This window comes from Dermacentor albipictus, chromosome 1 (assembly GCF_038994185.2).
Source record: "Dermacentor albipictus isolate Rhodes 1998 colony chromosome 1, USDA_Dalb.pri_finalv2, whole genome shotgun sequence".
In the NCBI taxonomy this organism is placed as follows: domain Eukaryota; kingdom Metazoa; phylum Arthropoda; class Arachnida; order Ixodida; family Ixodidae; genus Dermacentor; species Dermacentor albipictus.
The window spans coordinates 5,381,750-5,401,259 of NC_091821.1; the positions used below are offsets into that span (position 1 = coordinate 5,381,750).

The 19,510-nt window shown below is 45.0% G+C and overlaps 1 protein-coding gene across 9 annotated transcripts in view; it reads left to right on the plus strand.

The window, feature by feature from the left end:
* Positions 1 to 19,510, plus strand: part of Ctl2 (Choline transporter-like 2) — a 608,937-nt gene that overhangs the window by 225,319 nt on the left and 364,108 nt on the right. For all 9 annotated transcript variants that reach the window (XM_065452835.2, XM_065452836.2, XM_065452840.2 and 6 more), the window contains one exon: positions 1,644 to 1,722. In XM_065452835.2, coding sequence (XP_065308907.1) covers positions 1,644 to 1,722 — 79 coding nt within the window. The remainder of the gene's footprint in view (positions 1 to 1,643; positions 1,723 to 19,510) is intronic.

Here is a 19,510-nt window from a genome sequence, read left to right on the forward strand (position 1 = left end):
TAAAATAAAGGTAGAGTGATCTCCTCTCTCCTCCTCCTGCGCCGGTGTCTTCTAAGGAATCTGGTGTCTTTTAAGGAGTCTATTAGCGAGCTCAGTGAGCGCACACTGTCGTGCATCTTTGTGCAATGCCAACCACCATTCCTTGCGAGGCGCAGCATGCGCAAGGTACGTAGACGCGAACTTGCACATGCCTGCAAGCATACTTGTGGTCTGGGCTTAACGCATGCCAGCTAGCATTCAAAACGTGCATGCCCAAAGCCGAAAACGAAAGTGCGGTTCAGGTGTTAATCCCTTCCACTTGGTGCCCTACAGTCAATACGGCCGCTAGCTCTATGAGAGTGTCCGCTTTTGTTGAATGTCTTTCTCTCTGCTCACACACAAAAAGCATAAATGACATATGTCGCCCGCTTTGTTACCTACGTCAACAAAAGCCTGCTAAAACTCAGTAGAGAAAAGCGTTGCATTCACCAAACTTTGCAGCCAAGAATCTGCACAGACCATCCTTACGCACTGTCGTATCTCGCACAGAGAACCACTGGATGTCAGATCGCACTGCTGCCACCAGTTTGTTTCGACAGGAGCCCAGGTGTTCAGGAACGTGCCAGTGACTACACTTTGCAGCGGCTTACGAATCCTGAGGGGGCCAGGCAGAAGACAAGGCAACAATATAACGAGTCGCAAAGACATTTTATTACGTCGTTATGGAGCAGTCAGCCCTACAAGCTTCCTCAAAGAGAGCGAAACACAGTAAAGCTTGCTCAAAAGCGAAAGACTGAACTTCATTCACGGGGGCTTCTTTTATGGACCAGTCTGGAACACCCTCATTCAGGAGGAGGAGAGAGTGAACGCTCGTCATGCTTGCACGCACGATGCTGACGCCTTTTCGCCGTTGCGGCCTCGTAGGCATTTTTATAACAGTTGTGGGCGGCTCAGTGTGTTCAAAATGTCCGGGCTTTTGCCGTTGCTTTGATGGCACAACATAAATTATTCAACACACCAGCCAGTCGTAACACAGTTCACCAGAAATTTGCTTCAAACTTATTGGTGTATCAATAGGCTACAAATAGAGCTAGTCTCTTAGCATGGTGATCACATTTTGGCTGCCCAAATTTCACTGGGATTGTGGTTTGCTATATTGATTATTTTTTATTTTCTTTCTTTTTGCACCATAGAAATTGCAAGAACTTGTGTATTACTATGTTGTTCTTGGAAAGAGGTATATACTGTCTCTGGAGTTACTAGCATAATGAAAGGTCCTGGTGTATTAAGTACCTAGTAGCTAGGGGGTCATTGCCACAAATTTGTCTGCCACTGCTATTTAATTGCCTTAAAATAAGAACATTGCTATTGGCACAGCCCCGTATTCAAGAAAATTGGCTCTTCCTTGAAACAGCTGGCCTTCCTGGAAGTGGATGAGATGAACACAGTTTAGCTTTTTACATCAACTTCTCTTTTGCCTACTACAAAGCCTTTTCCCAAAGTTGTCGTGGTTGTTTGTGCCTGTGTCCAAGAAATGGAGCTTGGCATGTGGACTGAATATCATGCAACAATTGTGCAGCTGGTGAAACTGGTTTCACCGAGAAGCATATGCAGGCTGTTTTCACCGAATGTTGAAATCGTGACTGAGTCTATATATGTTTCAGCATACCGCAGTGGAAATCCTGAGCGCCTCATCTACCCTACTGACAGCCAAGGAAACATCTGTGGCCAGCCACCATTTGAGTGAGTTCTCCCTGTGCTGATTCATTGATCGCAGAGCGTTGAATCTTCGTGTTGCAGCTTTTGTCTGACAAGCTGCTAGCAGCACAAAAAAGTTGCATCACTGAAGCATGCTACCAACATTGTGGCATTGTAGGCTAGTGAATGAGTAAGAACTATGGTAAGATTTCAGCGAGTTGGAACAGTGCAAATTTGTGGCATACTGAGAATGAGAGTTGCTTTTGTAAGGTTGCAAAAAAAGTTGGCTTGCCTTACTGCGAGAGGTAGATGCCATTGACAGGCTTTCTGCAAGATACGAGCCATTGTTTTTGTTTTACATACTGTGTGACACAATTGGCTGAGAAATAGATGTCCATTGAAGTACAACCAGGTGCTAAAACTTGCTACTGTGTGCTCAAGACAGCCTGACACAGAAGGCATATTGAAGCAGCATGATGGAACAAGGAGAAAAAAAGCACATACACAACAATACTGGCGGTCTCTAGTCCTGTTATGTATGCACTTTTTTGTCCTCGTACCATCGTGCTGCTTCAGTATGCCTTCAAGATAACCAAGCTGCCAAAATCATGTTGTTGCCTGACATAGGATTGCAAATTCACATTTGGGTATAGTGGCTAGAATATACTGACTAGTGTGCCGTGCACCAGCTATTTTCAATGGAGGAGCATGGCGCTGCCTGCAATGAATGCTGTTATGACTTTGAAGTGGTCCCGTAGCGCTCGTCACCCGTTTCGTGACAGAGCGTTGGTAGCAAAGACTCCGAGCCAGGGGTCGGTGAGAATAACGAAAGGGACTTTATACACTATATACAGGTCATTATACAGGACGAGATCGGATCGGCACTGGGGCCGAGAGCTAACAGCAAACGCGACTGTTCCTGCACGGCGACGTCCGGCGAGACTGCAACGCGTCACACATCTCACTTCACTCGAGAGCGGCACTCAGCTCCCGGTGGGTCGGTGGATCTGGTTCTCCCGGCGTCGGCTTCGGGGCTTATAAAGCCCTGAGAAACGATTGTCACTCAAACGGCCCAATACAAAGCCAGCACTCGACGGTCGTCCTAGAAGTCCAACCAGCGACCGCGCTGGCTAACCGGTCCAAAGTTGCAGCGCGCGGTGACCTCCAGGCAAAAGGAAATACGGTGCCGGGCTGTCTAGCACTTTGTTGCACGTTTGGACATGTTGCTTGCCGATGCTTCTCCTCAGGACTCCGCTGTCTGACGGCTCAGCATCTTAACTTGTCAAGGGAGAATTGGGGCGCTGTGCTTTTCGGCACATCCCCAGAAAGGGCGTTTGCAGGATAAATTCTGCATCTTGTAGATTCGGAATCCGGGCTGGTGGTAATGGCACAACAATGCCCACGGCGGCCAGCAGAGGTCGCTGCCATACAGGTGTGTGCAGACTGCGCGTGTCGTCTGCCTCGCACATCAGTTTCGCAGCGGATGCATTGGTTTCTATGTTTGCGTTTTCTGTCTTATTACAGCGTTGGGTGTTTGTTGTTGGTGTTGTCAAAGAGTGAGCGCGTGGCTGTTGTGTTTGTTCTCGTAATTACAAGCACACAATGTGGCGGTGGTGAAAAAATGCCGAAGCTAAAGAGAGAGTGCAAGGAGAGGACCTGCTTTGGGCCGTTGTGTAGAAGCGGTTACCGCTCGAACAAGGGGCGTGTATCATTGTTCACTCCACCACCTGATACGAAGCAGTAGCAGAATGGGCAAGAATGACCAGGAGAACGGACAGAAGGCTGGCACCAACTGCTGTAATTTGTGAAAAACATTTAGAAAACAGTTTAGTCCAGCGTGCGTTCTCTATCACCGTGAATGGCGTTGCCCACGAGATTCCCCGCGATAAAACACACCTATAACCCTACGCCATAGCAACGATATTTCCTGAGTATCCTGAGCAGGCACCTCGTGAGTGCCAGGAAAAAGAAAAACAAGAAAAAAGGAGCAGTAGTGCTTTGAACAACTATACTACAGGTTATGTATGTTGCACGAAAGATCACTGCCAAAAATTCTTGACCACAGTAAGCAGGCTTAATTCCTTTGCGTAAGTAAAGCTGAAGCTAGTGCCAACGCTGTTTTATATTGCACTACCCATTTTGACAATGGAGGCCTTGTCTATTTTAGTCATATCATGTCAACCACTGTGAAGGCCATGGGAAATGCTTTTACTGTGTTCTTTAGGAAAATCAAGTTACATGTCGGGAGTCTAGCTGATTTTTCCGGTCAGATCCAGACACTGGCGTTTCCACAACTAGGGTGCCCAGAGCATAAAAAACCAGCTTTGACAGTGGTTGTAAAGTTCTATGTTTTCATGAGGTTTCGGTTTTTGTAAAAAAGCATCAACACAGAGAGGGAAGCGCAAAGGCAACAGCAGAAGCTCCTTAAACTGGATCACTGCCACTAGATCTATCTTCTTCGTGTATGTGTGCATTATCTCATTTCTAGTGCTGTCTTAATTGTGCCTGCATTTGACTGTTGTTACGCTTGAATAAAATCTTTGTTACAGTCAAATAAAAGATCTGTTTACTATTCTTGTTCACTTATATCAGAAATAAAAAGAAATCTTTACGTATTTACCTGGTATAAAAAATGTATAGCACATTGAACACGACAGTTCATTTTACAGGCTAATATATTTACTCATCATACCCTCGGAGACCAATGGCCATTATGAGGAGATGGGTAGATGGTTTACAAACAATAAAAAATGTTCATACCTATGAGGACAACAGTAAGATAAATAGGCAGAAACAGCAGCAAATAAAATTTAAAAAAAACAGCGAAATTCGAGTCATTTCAAAAGATGATTGGTAACAGCAGTCTTGAATGGTTATGCATTAATATAAAATTAATAGAACAGTAACGTAACCTTAGAATTCATTTACTTTATTAGAATAAAAAATGCAACCTAAAGCTTACCCTTAAAAAAATTATGCTGCAGTGCCATCATCGCTAGAATAAAAAAACAAGTGTCCTTACCTATCGCCTAAGAGACACGAAGGCGAACGCCTTGTAAAGCCTACTGTAATCCACCTTAATCCTCCTTCATCCGCCCTAATCCACCTTGATCCTCCTTAATCCCCCAATTCCACCTAATTCAGCTTAATCAAATCGCTAATCAATAAATAAATTTGCTAATCAGTAATCATCTCTTATACACGGCTGGACATGCTTTGGTTCGTCTCTGGCCCTCCTTGGATCATGTGATATGTTCTGTACCTCGCAACACGACTTTTGAAACATGGAGATCTAAGGCTTCTGCCTTAGAAATTTCGTTCTCTCTTGCCAGCATAGAAACACATGAGGTTCCCCGCTCGAAGCCGAGCTGAGCTAGCACAAGCTTTTCATGCAAGCGACAAGCGCTAAAGAAGCCTGTTGTAATCAAAACAAACCCTAATCAGTAATCAGCTGCCCACATTTGAACTGTGCTGCTGCTACGGCTTAATAAAAACAAAAAGCGCAGCAGCCCGCTTGCTAACCCGCTGTGGAAACACAGCGGGTTACGAAGCCCGGATGGTGCTACAGCACCCACCTGTACTGCAGCGCTCCTAGCGGCAGCCGCCAGCATTCATTGCATCGGGTGCCACGCGGGAGGCCGTGGATGGCACACTAGTCAGTATATTCTAGGCACTATAATTTGGGCATCAAATCTCCATGATGAATCAGGAAATTCCGCATGTTTAAACATTGCTTTCCAGTACATCCAGGATTTCAGGCATTCTGTTGAGTGTGCATTCTTCATTACCAAAAACAGACAAACTTCTCATCTATAAATCTTTGTTTTTATCAGATATAAACTACTGCCATCTTGTTTGGGGCACGACAACCTTGACAAATATCTGTAAATTACATATAATACAGTAAGAGGCTATTCATGCTGTTGCAGCTGTTCCTTATGGCAGTCACATTGCACCACTTTTTCATGAAATGAATCTAGTTACTGTACCAGACTATTATAGTGAAAGCTCGTTAATTTGAACTTCAATAATTCGAATTTATGGATAATTCGAACTGTACGATTTGGTCCGGCCAAGCTCCACAGAAATCTATGCGTAAAAAAGCCTGTTAATTCGAACGCGAGAAGGTTCCGCCACGGATAATTCAAACTACGCGCCATAATGCCAGCGGCTTGGCGCCTGGCACACGGTCAGAGAAACGCGCATACTGCCTACACAATGCAAAAAAGAGGTGAGGCGTAAATCGTGAGGCCAGAATCTTTCCCTACATTGCCAAGATTGTAACTGCACACCAGAGTTAGATGAATGCGCGATTTTGTACAGGCATAAGAATGAAGATACGCGTCTTATGGTAGAGGCATTGCATATCTATATTGATGGAAGTGCATGCATGAGTCAGCCTTCGATTACTTTACATGAGGAAGAGATTAGGTGCCTTAACAGTTATCGCTCACGTAGACCGGCCTGTGTACCCGACTGACACATGGTGTTACCATTCCTGATCTTGCGCAGATGAGTTTTGTCTTTTCTTTTTTTGCCTCTGTGCTCCCTTCAATGATAATCGGCGTTCATGTTGTCCACTTCTCTACTCTTGTGTCCTGTCTGCACACAAGGCTGCGTCGCCTCTGGAACGGAGAGAATGGCGAGAGAAAGCAAAATCTGGAAAAATATAACCGGCGTGATGCCGGCCAGAAGGCAGCGGCGGCTGCCATCTCTCCATTCTACGTTGACCTCCGAGAATTCTTGCCTCTCGCAAATCTTGGGGGCTTTGCAAATCTCCTTTGCTGCTGACTATGTCGACATGGACGAGGGTGTAATGGTGTGTGGTGCATTGAAAGATGAGGACATAATTTCTCGGGTCAGAAGCGCTGAACCTGTTGCTGCCAGTGACGACGAGGAAGAGGAAGCCGAAGCGCCAGTGCAGCCCTCTGAACGTTTCGACGTAGTGCGGGACCGTGCGGTGGTCCAGGGACCCAGAAGAGTCCAAACTCACATGCTATGAATAAAGTTTTTCTGTCTGTCTCTGCTGTGGAGGTCAAGGCTGGATTGAATGCTGCCCGTCTATTCTTCAGTTTTGAAGAAGGCAAAAAGGAGGCCTTCCGCCACATTCGCTCATTAGAACAAAAAGTGCTAGCTCTCGCCTTCAAGGAAGAAAGGCAGACTACGATCACAGATGTTTTCAAGCATTGCATTTCTGACATGCCCTACTGCATCCAAATTGCAGTGTACTGTTGTTCTCTTTCATTTTCGTTAGTTCGAACTTTCGTTAATTCGAACTGAAGCGGCTTCCCCTTGCGGTTCGAATTAACGAGCTTTTACTGTATTGCACAATTCTTATGAAGCGGCCCCATTCATGCCTTAGAGGTGGTAAATTTATAAGCACCATTTCAAGACTAAAGCTCAGGACATTTAATCAATCAGTCAATCAATCAATCAATCAATATTATTTACCAGAAACAAAAGGATCTGGAGGGACACCTGGGCAAAAAGCTGTCGCAGCAGCTTGACGAAGGCCCAGGGTCCCTTACATGGCAGTAGGACTCGCTTGATTAAGCACAGAAGGCTTTATACACAACAAACATTACACATCGTACATATGCATAAAAATTGACATTTTACACTTGAATGCAATATACCGAAATGTTGCTGTAAAGAAAGAAAGTAATCACAAGCCATTTTTCTTTAGCGTAGCTGTGTGCTTATATTTGTTAAGTGCAGTCGATATATTATGTGTTAAGGACTGTAGGCTGTAATTGCTTCGAAACCATAGTACCTTCCACACCTCGGGGTTTCATGTAGTATGTTTTGCGTGAGTGCAGAGTTGTACCTGAGCAAGGGATGTTAAATAATCCTTAACATATTCAGATGAGAAGTAAATTGTTCCTAGTAATTGTTTCTAACACTCATCTCGTTCAAGCATGGGATATTCCATGCGCGCACACTAATTATGGGAAAAGAAATGCTACAATTTCTTTTGCCATTTTATTTGAATCAATTAACACACTGGAAATATCAATTATGGCTCTTCATCGCTTTTTTGTAGATTGTAGAACTCGCACTTAGAGCAAGCTAGTGTAATTTTGTTAATGCTGCTTTACCGCTTTTCATATACTATTGATGAACTGCTTGTACATTTTCTGTTTATACCGGGTGATTCAGTCCATCTCATTCATACTTTTTTTTAGATTCTAGCCTTAGTGCTGATGTTGCGGTCATTGCGATATAGTGTATTCATCTCCTGCCTTTCATGTAGACATCATCATCATTATCATCAGCCTATTTATATCCATTGCAGGACGAAGGCCTCTCCCTGCGATCTCCAATTACCCCTGTCCTGCGCCAACAGATTCCAACTAGCACCCGTAAATTTCCTAATTTCGTCGCACCACCTAGTCTTCTGCCATCCTCTACTGCGCTTCCCTTCTCTTGGTACCCATTCTGTCACACTAATGGACCAACGGTTATCTAATCTGCGCATTACATGACCTGCCCAGCGCCATTTTTTTCTCTTAATGTCTATTAGAATAGCGTCTATACCTGTTTGCTCTCTGATCTAAACCGCTCTTTTTTTTTCTCTTAAAGTTATGCCATATGTCAGCACCGGTAAAATGCACTGATTGTATACCTTCCTTTTCAATTATACCGGTAAGCTTCCAGTCAACAGCTGGAAATGTCTGCCGTAGGCGATCCAAATCATTTTTTATTCTTTTGTGAATTTCCTTCTCATGGTGAGGGTTTCCTCTGATTAGTTTACCTAGGTAAACGTACTCCTTCACAGACTGTAGAGGCTGACTTGCGATCTTTAACTCTTGTTCCCTGGCCCGGTTATTTATCATTATCTTTGTCTTCTGCATATTAATCTTCAGCCCCACTCTTACACTCTCCCTGTTAAGGTCCTCAATCATTCGTTGTAAGTCGTCCGCATCATTGCTGTATAGAACCATGTCATCGGCGAACCGAAGGTTGGTGAGGTATTCGGGGTCGATCCTTACTCCTAAACCTTCCCAGTTTAATAGCTTGAATACTTCTTCCAAGCACGCAGTGAATAGCATTGGAGAGATTGTATCTCCTTGTCTGACCCCTTTCTTCATAGGTATCTTCCTACTTTTCTTTTATAGAATTAAGGTGGCTGTGGAATCTGTAGATATTTTCCATGGTACTGTATTTACGTAAGCAGTCTGTACTCCTTGATTACGCGATGCCTCCATGACTGCTGGTATCTCTACTGAATCAAATGCTTTTTCGCAATCTATGAAAGCCCTATAAAGAGGCTTATTGTACTCTGCGGATTTCTCGATAACCTGATTATTGACATGGATGTGAGTCATTGTAGAGAATCCCTTTCTGAAGCCAGCCTGCTCCCTTGGTTCACTAAAATAAAATGCTGCCCTTATTCTATTGGAGATTATTTTGGTAAATATTTTATATAATACTGGGTGGGAGTAAGTTAATGGGCCTATAATGTTTGTTCTTTAATGTCGCCCTTTTTGTGGATTAGTATAATGTTTGCATTCTTCCAGTTTTCTGGGACCCTTGCAGTCGATAGACACTTCGTATAGAGAGCTGCCAGTTTTCCTAGCATTATGTCTCCTCCATCTTGATTAAATCAACTGGTATTCCATCCTCTCCTGCCACTTTTCCCCGTTTCATGCCTTGCAAGGTATAGTGTTCATTATTGTTTCGAATAGAGTACTCCTGAGTCCTCTGGGTACTGCAGAGGTCAGTATAGAAATGTTCCGCTGCTTTTATTATACCATCGAGATTGCTGATATTACCCTGCTTATCTTTCAGTGCATACTTCTTGGTTTGTCCTATGCCTAGTTTCCTTCTCACTGATTTCAGGCTGCGTCCATTTTTCACGGCTTCTTCAGTCTTTCTCACGTTATAATTTCTAATATCGCTTATTTTCGCTTTGTTGATCAGTTTTGACAGTTGCGTGAATTCTATCTTATCTCTTGAGTTGGACACTTTCATTCTTGGTGGTTTCTTTATTAGATCCTTTGTTACTTGGGAGAGCTTGCCTATTGGTTGCCTTGGTGCCTTGCCTCCCACTTCAATTGCTGCCTCTGAAGCCAGCCTTGTTACAGTTTCATTCATTACCTCTATGTCATCATCACCTCTCTGTTCTAAGGTTGCATATTTGTTTGCAAGTACCAGCCTAAATTTGTCTGCTTTTACCCTTACTGCCTCTAAGTTGACCTGTTCTTTTCTTTTGAGATAATTTACTCTGTCTCTGTTCAAATTGAGGTGAATCCTGGTCCTCACTAATCTATGATCACTTCTACATTCTGCACTATGCAGGGATCAGCTGAAAGTATGAAATCAATTTAGTTTCTTGTTTCACCATTAGGGCTTTTCCAGGTCCATTTTCTGTTGCTATGTTTCCTGAAAAGGGTGTTCATTATTCTCAGCTTATTCCTTTCTGCGAATTCTACCAGCATCTCTCCTCTAGCGTTTCTAGAATCGACATCGTAGCTGCCAGTTTCCTGTTCAACCGCCTGCTTTTTACCCACTTTTGCATTGAAGTCACCAATTGCTACTGTATACCGCGTTTGCCCTTTTCTCCTCGCTAATTCAACATCTTCATAAAACTGATCTACTTCCTCATGTCGTGACTGGACGTTAGAGCGTTGGTTTGTGCTACCTTTAATCTATACCTCTTATTGAGTTTGACTACGACTACAGCTACTCTTTAATTAATGCTGTCGAATTCGTCAATGTCGCCCACTATGTCCTTATGGATTAGGAACCTTACCCCGTATTGCTTCTTATCTAGGAGACCTCTATAGCAGAAGACATGTCCGTTATTCAGCGATGTATAAGCCTCACCAGTTCTCCTAATCTCACTAAGGCCGATAATATCCCAAACAATGTCTGATAGTTCTTTTAAGAGTCCTGCTAAGCTGGCCTCACTCGAGAGGGTTCGGGTGGTAAACGTTGCAAGGGTCAGTTTCCATTGGCAGCCTGTCCGGACCCAGACATTCTTAGCACCCTCTGCTGCATTGCAAGTCTGACGGCCACCTTGATCAGGTGCGCTGCAGCCACTGGGGACTGAGGGCCATTGGTTAATTGAAGATATCATTAGGGAGTTTGTGGCCGAATACTGCACCAGGGAGGCAATTTCCGTTCTGGTGAGGAAGTGTCTTTGTTGAAGCTTAGTGGGCTTTCCCAATTCGGTTGTACCTGAGCGTCTCGGCATCTTTCACCGGTGTCAGGTGTCACTCCAAGCCTGCAGATGTAGTGCACTGTAGAATGTAGAAGAAAAAAAAGAGGGTGGTGGGGGTGGGGATTCGAACTTTTGACTACCGCAACCGAGCATTCGGCATAGCTCAGTAAAATAATCCCGCAGGCAGCAAGGCCACCTTTTCGCCTATAAATACAGCCCAGAGGGCCCTACATGCCTAAGAGATCCGCTAATTTGTCCGCCCTTTGCGGGTTTGTTCACCCTTTGCACGACATAGTGTCAATTGTTGGTGGCTCTAACCTTTGGTTTCCTGAATCTCACGCATTCACGTGGTCTTGAGCGCGCCTAGGTACATGATATATTTTTGCTGTATTTGAACATCACTTAACACTTGTGCGTAGAAATAAAAAAGGGAAAAGTTTTTCAGCGCTTACCGAGAGGCCCCAAGTTGCGTATGATCCGCTCGTCGCGTCTGCTTGTCCCTTGGCGTCCGAAAACTAGTGGTCCCGGGTAGCTATTCAGAATGGTCAGTTGCACCGCCGTCTCAATACCGCTTTGAGATTCGCTGAAAGCAGGCGACCTTGACTGCTCCCCATGGTGTCTTCATCCTTTCTACAGCTTTGGACAGTGGTTATACTAGAGCTAATGAAAAGGAGGAAAAGGGGGGCGGGGTGATGTAACTGATCTCGTAGTTTTTCTGGGAACGCAGCGAGCCTAAGCGCTAGGGATTTGGGAGTTGTAAGCCTCATTTCACCGACAGTGGTGCCTTCTTCAATCAGTGAGACATGGTTTGAACATTTCGCGCTTGTAAGAAATTGACCGCTCTGCTACTGCCGCGGTTGCAGTAGAATTCTCTGGAATACAAACGAAAATAAACAAGAAAGAATAACTGCAGATGTAGACGACAGGGATGGACACATATACTATCGTTCTGACATGCTGAAAATCTTTTTACGTCTAGGAGTTGTTGCGGCTTGCTTTGCCTTATTCTTTGTGTGCATACTGTAAACAAAAAAAACCTTCCCGTCATTTTTCTCTGTACCTTCGTTGCAGAAAATTCGCATACTCAAAGTAGACGTAGACACCGTACAGTGTAATTACGTTTCTTTTGGATCTGTACTCACATTATATCTGAGATTGTTGTTTGGTTTATTATGTGCAATTTCTTATTTTGTTTGCATTAAATGCATCTGTCCATTGCTGTATTTGCCTGTCCCTGCCAATTGTATTCGGTCATCGTCATAGTCAAGCCAGTGTAGTGGCTTTTTGACCACGGCCCTCAGCATCCCGTTTGTTAGCAGGGTGTCTACTGACCGGGAAAACCGGAAATTCTCAGGGAATTTGTACTTCTATCAGGGAAAATTACCTGTAACTTTAGTGAAAGGGAATGAAAGTCGTGTTGATGCTGGCTCCAGCAACAGAGGAATCGCAAAGAATCGTCATTGATGCCGTGTCATCGGCACAATATATTGCCAGAGCAGTTAACGACCGATTTTCCAGACATGCCCGCTAATTCGCACGACTTTGCAGCACCATGACGTACTTCATATACGCTCCTGACACTGCCCAGGCGGCGCGACCGAGCAGCGATCGTCAGCGCCTCTTGCGGCACCTTCCGTCAAAACTGACACTGACGGACAGCGCTACTCACGCTGCCCACGCGGATCTGCCAACGTGATCGCTTGTTCATGCTTGTTTTGAAACGAAAAAATGGCGCAAGTTTTGCTGTGTGGTTTCAGACCAATCTTAAGTTAAGACGGTCAGATACGCCCTGCCCTTCGTCGTAAAGGAGAAAAGTTCTATGCTGCCGGGCACGTTCACAGCGTGAAAGAAGTCGCCGGTGTGACTTTGCTAGCGAAGTAAACAAGAAGAAAGGGGGTTAACCAAGGGGCCCGATTTTTTTATTAGTCATATCATGACAACTGAATCATGAGAAGTGTCACTTCCACCAAGGAAAACACAACTGCAGCGTATCTGTAGCCCGAGTACACTCAACTATCATATTATGCTTTGATCAAGCAGCTCAATAGAGTGTGCAGGCATGGCTGAGCTTATTAAGCGTTAGACGTAGTTAAAGAAGGGAAAATCAGACATCCACCCGTTCGTGCTACATAGGAAACCTAAACGGTTTCCTCCAAAGAAAAGCCTCAAAGTTGAAGAAAAATTCGTCCTGGTCCGGGACTCGAACCCGGGACCACCGCCTTTCCGGGGCAGCCGCTCTACCATCTGAGCTAATCAGGCGGCTAGCGATGGCAGGGCGAAGTAGAGTTTGTCGACAACACGAAGCAAAGGCAAGAGTTTGACGTAATAGTTGTGCGGAAACCCGCAAGGTGGAGATAAGTAATTAAAGAAGGGAAAATCAGACATCCACCCGTTCGTAGCAATTGCTACAAATGAAACCGTAGGTGTTCTTATCCAACCATTTGAGTTACCGTAGACCCGTGCCATATACAAAACGTGTCCTTCCGTGGTGCTGTTTGACACGCTTGCAAAACCTCATTGGCCAGGGATGATAGGCGCCATATCTTTCAAAATTACTAAAAGGCTCTTGTAAACAACTTGCAGAAAATATTTATTAGACTGCTATTAGACAAGCAACCGCAGTACTTTGTTTACAACTGCCGAGGCACCGGCACGACCAAGCTTGGGCCGCTCCTGCCGCCAAGACTCGGGTGACCGTATCCGGCAACCTGAACCCAAGCAGAGCCACACAGCGTGAAGTGCTGAGCGACTCACGCAAGCCAGAACACCTGCAGCCACCACGCAGTACGCCTTGTATACAGCAAAATAAATAGGTCTAAAAGATATGGAGAATTTGCAAAAATATGTAAGTCGACTGCCCGGCAAGACTCTTTCTTGACCAAAAACTTCAGTTTACTGACTACAATACTTTCTAGTACGATCCTCCAGGAAGGAAGCGCGAGCACAAAACCACGGCCGGCCAGGAAATCTGGAGTCGGAGAGCAGGCAGCCTTGCACGGCCGTTACAGCCTTTGACGCAGCAGTACTGCCGTCCCCATGCTTTTCTTCCTGGGTTGTTTCAGATGTCTTGCACATTTGCCATCGTAAAGCAGCGGTGTGAGAACGTTTAACCGCAGGACGGTGGCGCACGTGGTTCAGAAGTTTCAAATCGCACGCGGTCATAACAACACGTGCGCCACTACGCCGTCGACTGAAGTTTGATCAGTACCAGAGTTGCGCTTTCGACACTACAGGTGGCGCGGCCGTCGCCGGGAAACTCCACTGTCAGGAGCGTATAGTCAATGTATATTGCCCTGACTGCAGGTCTGAAATGGCATTAATCAAAGCCACCACCGCCGCCATTTTGATTATCTCGCCGCCTCGAACCGGCACTCTCGCACGCAGATCCGCTGGCAGCCGTAGCCACTACTGCGGCAACGTTAAGCCTAGCTGCTTCTATGTTCGCTATTAAGCTTCTTGCTGTGCGGAGCCATGTGTTTCATTGAAAGAATTTGCCGCTGTCAGCAGTGGCACTGACTCCGCCTTTGTAATCCTCGCGGTTGGCTTCGACACTTGCAAAGCACAGCGCGTTGCGTAATGCCAGTCCCCGATAGTTAGTTTCGCCTCAGTACAGTAGTGCTAGGCGATGAAGCATAACAAGGGTGGGAAGGGGCAATTGTCACGGGACACAGTATGTATTCCTTAATTATACACGCATGCACCCCCGTCTCATGTCAAAGTGCGAGCACTGATATGCCCAATAAGTGTACTGACAGGCTTTAAGAGTTTTTTCGGACGTGCTTGTGGCAATTTCAGCCCCTAAGGGCACTTAAAGACATGCATTAGTTTTTTTTTTCGGACAGCCTGATTTGTCAAATGTTTTTGCGGCCCCTAGCGACTCCGAAAAATGGGACGTTGACTGTACAACTGACCAAGAGGATGCTTCAAATGACCCATAGGGTGAAAGGGTGGCAGAAGGAGGATGAGGACCGAAAGGACCGACACACTAAGGAATTAACTGGAAAGGAAGCGTGCCGCCGCCTCTTTGAAGGAGCTTGAGCTCAAAAAACAGTGTTAGCTGATGCGGAGATGCAAGTGTCCCTCATCCAAACCAGAATAAACTCTGTAAAGCAGTGAAACCCAACACTGAGATGTTGTGTACGGGCTGAGAGTATGTTAGCACAGTTGAGGTTGACTTCCCAGCTGCCGGGAGAGAATCTTAATTGAGACAAAGTTCAGGCCTCATTCCGATGAGCTTGCTATCAGTTGATAGAAATATGTTATTCAAAAATATTTACTCATATATGCATCTCCTTTTCATTCGTATTTGAAAATGTTCGACTCAATTTGGAATGGGTTTTACCATTTCTTTCGCTGTGCATTTTACTAACACCTTCCTTCTGTTTTGTTTTTGAATAAAATATATACTACTCCTAACTATTCAAACTGGATTAAGTCATTTTTTTGTTTCAACATGCTTACTAGAGAGTGACAGCATCGGGCAACATAGTGTCAGCCTGTCTTGACATAAAACAAAGTTCTGGCTCATTCAGGGAATTTTGCAAAGGTGCTCAGGGAAAACCTGGAAAAATCAGGGAATTTGGAAACGTCAACTTGGTAGACACCCTTGTTAGAAGAAAATTTGATTTTGACGTAATCATCATCATCATCAGCCTGGTTACGCCCACTGCAGGGCAAAGGTCTCTCCCATACTTCTCCAACAACCCCGGTCATGTACTAATTGTGGCAATGCCGTCCCTGCAAACTTCTTAATCTCATCCGCCCACCTAACTTTCTGCCGCCCCCTGCTACGCTTCCCTTCCCTTGGGATCCAGTCCGTAACCCTTAATGACCATCGGTTATCTTCCCTCCTCATTACATGTCCTGCCCATGCCCATTTCTTTTTCTTGATTTCAACTAAGATGTCATTAACTTGCGTTTGTTCCCTCACTCAATCTGCTCTTTTCTTATCCCTTAACGTTACACTTATCATTCTTCTTTCCATAGCTCGTTGCGTCGTCCTCAATTTGAGTAGAACCCTTTTTGTAAGCCTCCAGGTTTCTGCCCCGTAGGTCAGTACTGGTAAGACACAGCTATTATATACTTTTCTCTTGAGGGATAATGGCAACCTTATGTTCATGATCTGAGAATGCCTGCCAAACGCACCCCAGCCCATTCTTATTCTTCTGATTATTTCCGTCTCATGATCCGGATCCGCCGTCACTACCTGCCCTAAGTAGATGTATTCCCTTACGACTTCCAGTGCCTCACTGCCTATTGTAAATTGCTGTTCTCTTCCGAGACTGTTAAGCATTACTTTAGTTTTCTGCAGATCAATTTTTAAACCCACTCTTCTGCTTTGCCTCTCCAGGTCAGTGAGCATACATTGCAATTGGTCCCTTGAGTTACTAAGCAAGGCAATACCATCAGCGAATCGCAAGTTACTAAGGTACTCTCCATTAACTTTTATCCCGAATTCTTCCCAATCCAGGTCTCTGAATACCTCCTGTAAACACGCTGTGAATAGCATTGGAGAGATCGTATCTCCCTGCCTGACGCCTTTCTTTATTGGGATTTTGTTGCTTGCTTTATGGAGGACTACGGTGGCTGTGGAGCGGCTATTGATATCTCTCAGTATTTTTACATACGGCTCGTCTACACCCTGATTCCGTAATGCCTCCATGACTGCTGAGGTTTCGACAGAATCAAACGCTTTCTCGTAATCAATGAAAGCTATATATAAGGGTTGGTTATATTCCGCACATTTCTCTATCACCTGATTGATAGTGTGAATATGATCTATTGTTGAGGAGCCTTTACAGAATCCTGCTTGGTCCTTTGCTTGTCAGAAGTCTAAGGTGTCCCTGATTCTATTTGCGATTACCTTAGTAAATAGTTTGTAGGCAACGGACAGTAAGCTGATCGGTCTATAATTTTTCAAGTCTTTGGCGTCCCCTTTCTTATGGATTAGGATTATGTTAGCGTTCTTCCAAGATTCCGGTACGCTCGAGGTCATGAGGCATTGCGTATACAGGGTGGCCAGTTTCTCTAGAACAATCTGTCCACCATCCTTCAACAAATCTGCTGTTACCTGATCCTCCCCAGCTGCCTTCCCCCTTTGCATATCTCCCAAGGCTTTCTTGACTTCTTCCGGCGTTACCTTTGGGATTTCGAATTCCTCTAGACTATTTTCTGTTCCATTATCGTCGTGGGTGCCACTGGTACTGTATAAATCTCTATAGAACTCAACCACTTGAACTATCTCATCCATATCAGTAATGATATTGCCGGCTTTGTCTCTTAACGCATACATCTGATTCTTGCCAATTCCTAGTTTCTTCTTCACTGTTTTTAGGATTCCTCCGGTCCTGAGAGCATGTTCAATGCTATCCATATTATACTTCCTTATGTCAGCTGTCTTACGCTTGTTGATTAACTTCGTAAGTTCTGCCAGTTCTATTCTAGCTGTAGGGTTAGACGCTTTCATACATTGGCGTTGACGTAATACTTCTGCGAAAACCCGCAAGGTGGAGAGAAGAATTCATAAAGGGAAATTTAGACATCCACCCAAACGTAGCAAATTGCTACAAAGGAAACCCATACAGGACCCTTGAAAGAAAAAGCCTTGCAGGTGAAAAAAAATTTGTCCTGGTCCGGTACTTGAACCCGGGAGCACCACCTTTCCGGGGCAGCCACTCTACCATCTGAGCTAACCAGGCATCTAGCAGATGGCAAGGTGAAGTTGAATTCATCAACAACTCGAAGCAAAGACAAGATCTTAAAGAACCTTTGCTTTGATTTTGCCTTTGCTTGCAAAGGTAAGATGTTGCCTTTACTTCGAGTTGTTGATGAATTTGACTTCGTCCTGCAATGTGCTAGCCACCTGGTTAGCTCAGATGTACAGCGGCTGCACCGGAAAGGCGGTGGTCCCGAGTTCAAGTACCGGACCAGGACGAATTTTTCTTACACTTTGAGGCTTTTTATTTCGAGGAACCTGTATGAGTTTCCTTTGTAGCAATTTGCTACGTTTGGGTAGATGTCTCATTTTCCCTTTATGAAAGTGTTGTATCCGCCGTTGTGCCCGGCTCGACTACATCGCGGGCGCTGGAGAACCGCGAAGTGAACTGCACCAGGCCGTACCTCGAACAGCATTCCTCTTTATTAGCCCGTGATGAGCATATATACACAGGTGCATGCGTCAGCTGATGTTATAAGGCGTGTGCCTAGTGCCATCTAGGTTATATAAACAGGGTGTCTACCAACCGGGAAAACCGGGAATTCTCAGGGATTTTGAGTAGTCTGAAAAAACTTGGGGAAAAGTCAGGGAATTTGTGCTTCTATCAGGGAAAATTGGCTGTAAATCTATTGAAAGGGAACCAAAGTCACGGTAATGCTGGCCCAAGTAACAGAGAGGAATCGTAACGAATGGTCTTTGACACCGCCTCATCGGCTGGAGGAGTTGTCAGAGTACAGTCAACGAGCGATTTTCCGGACGCTAGATAATTCGGACGGCTTCGCGGCACCAGTACGTACCCCATGGGTGTATAAGAACGCTGAAATTTCGGACGCAAGAACCCTTCGCCGTCAAATTTTCCTGACTTTTTGCCGTGACCGCAGGTCTAAAACGGCATTACTAAAAGCCACAACCGCCGCCATTTTGATAACCTCGCCGCCTCGAACCGGCACACTTGCACGCAGATCCGCTGGCAGCCGTAGAAACCACCGCAGCAATGCTAGGCCTAGCTTAAGCTTCTTGCCGTTCTGTACCGTGTTTTTCATTGAAAGAATTCGCCACTATCAGCAATAGCACCGACACCGCCTTTGTGGTCATCGCGACTGGCTTCGAAGTTCGGAAAGCACGGCGCGTTGCATAATGCCGGTTTCCGAAAGTCAGCTTCACCGCATTACAGAAATGTTACGCTGTGAAGCATAACAAGTGTGTGAAGGGGCAGCTGGCACGGGACACAGTATGACATATATTCCTTCATTATACACGCGTACACCCGCCATCTTCTGTCACAGTACAAGCACCTATATGCCTAATTAGTGTACTGGCAGGCCTTCAGAACTTTTTCGGGCGTGCCTGTGGCGATTTGAACCCTTAAGGGCTGTGAAAGACATGCATTCATTTATTTTTTTACGTTTTGACGGCCCCTAGGGAGTCCGAAAAATCGGACGCTGACTGCACAATTCTCCAAGAGGATGCTTCAAATAGTCCGTGTGGCGAATGAAAGCCTAAGGAAAACAAGAAGAAAAAGGGCCTAGGCATTGAGAAATGAACGGGGAAGGAAGCACGCTGCCGTTTTTTTGAGGGAGCTTGCACTCTAAAAGCAAAGTGTTGGCGGACACGGAGATGAAAAAAAAAAAAAACTCTTTAAAGCAGTGAAACGCAACACTGAGGACTTGTGCGTGGGCTGAGTATGTCAGGACAGTTGAGGTTGACTTACCAGCTGTTGCGAGAGATTCTAACTTGTGATAAAGTTCGGGCTGCATACCAGTTAGCTTGCTATCAATCGATAGAAATAGTTCATATTCAAAAATATTCTGTATGCATCTTTTTTTTAATTCGTATTTGAGAATGTTCGACTCAGTTTGCGATGGGTTTTACTATTTTCCTTATTCGCTGTGCATTTTACTAACCCCTCCCTTCTGTTTTCTTTTTGAATAAAATGAACACTACCCCTTACT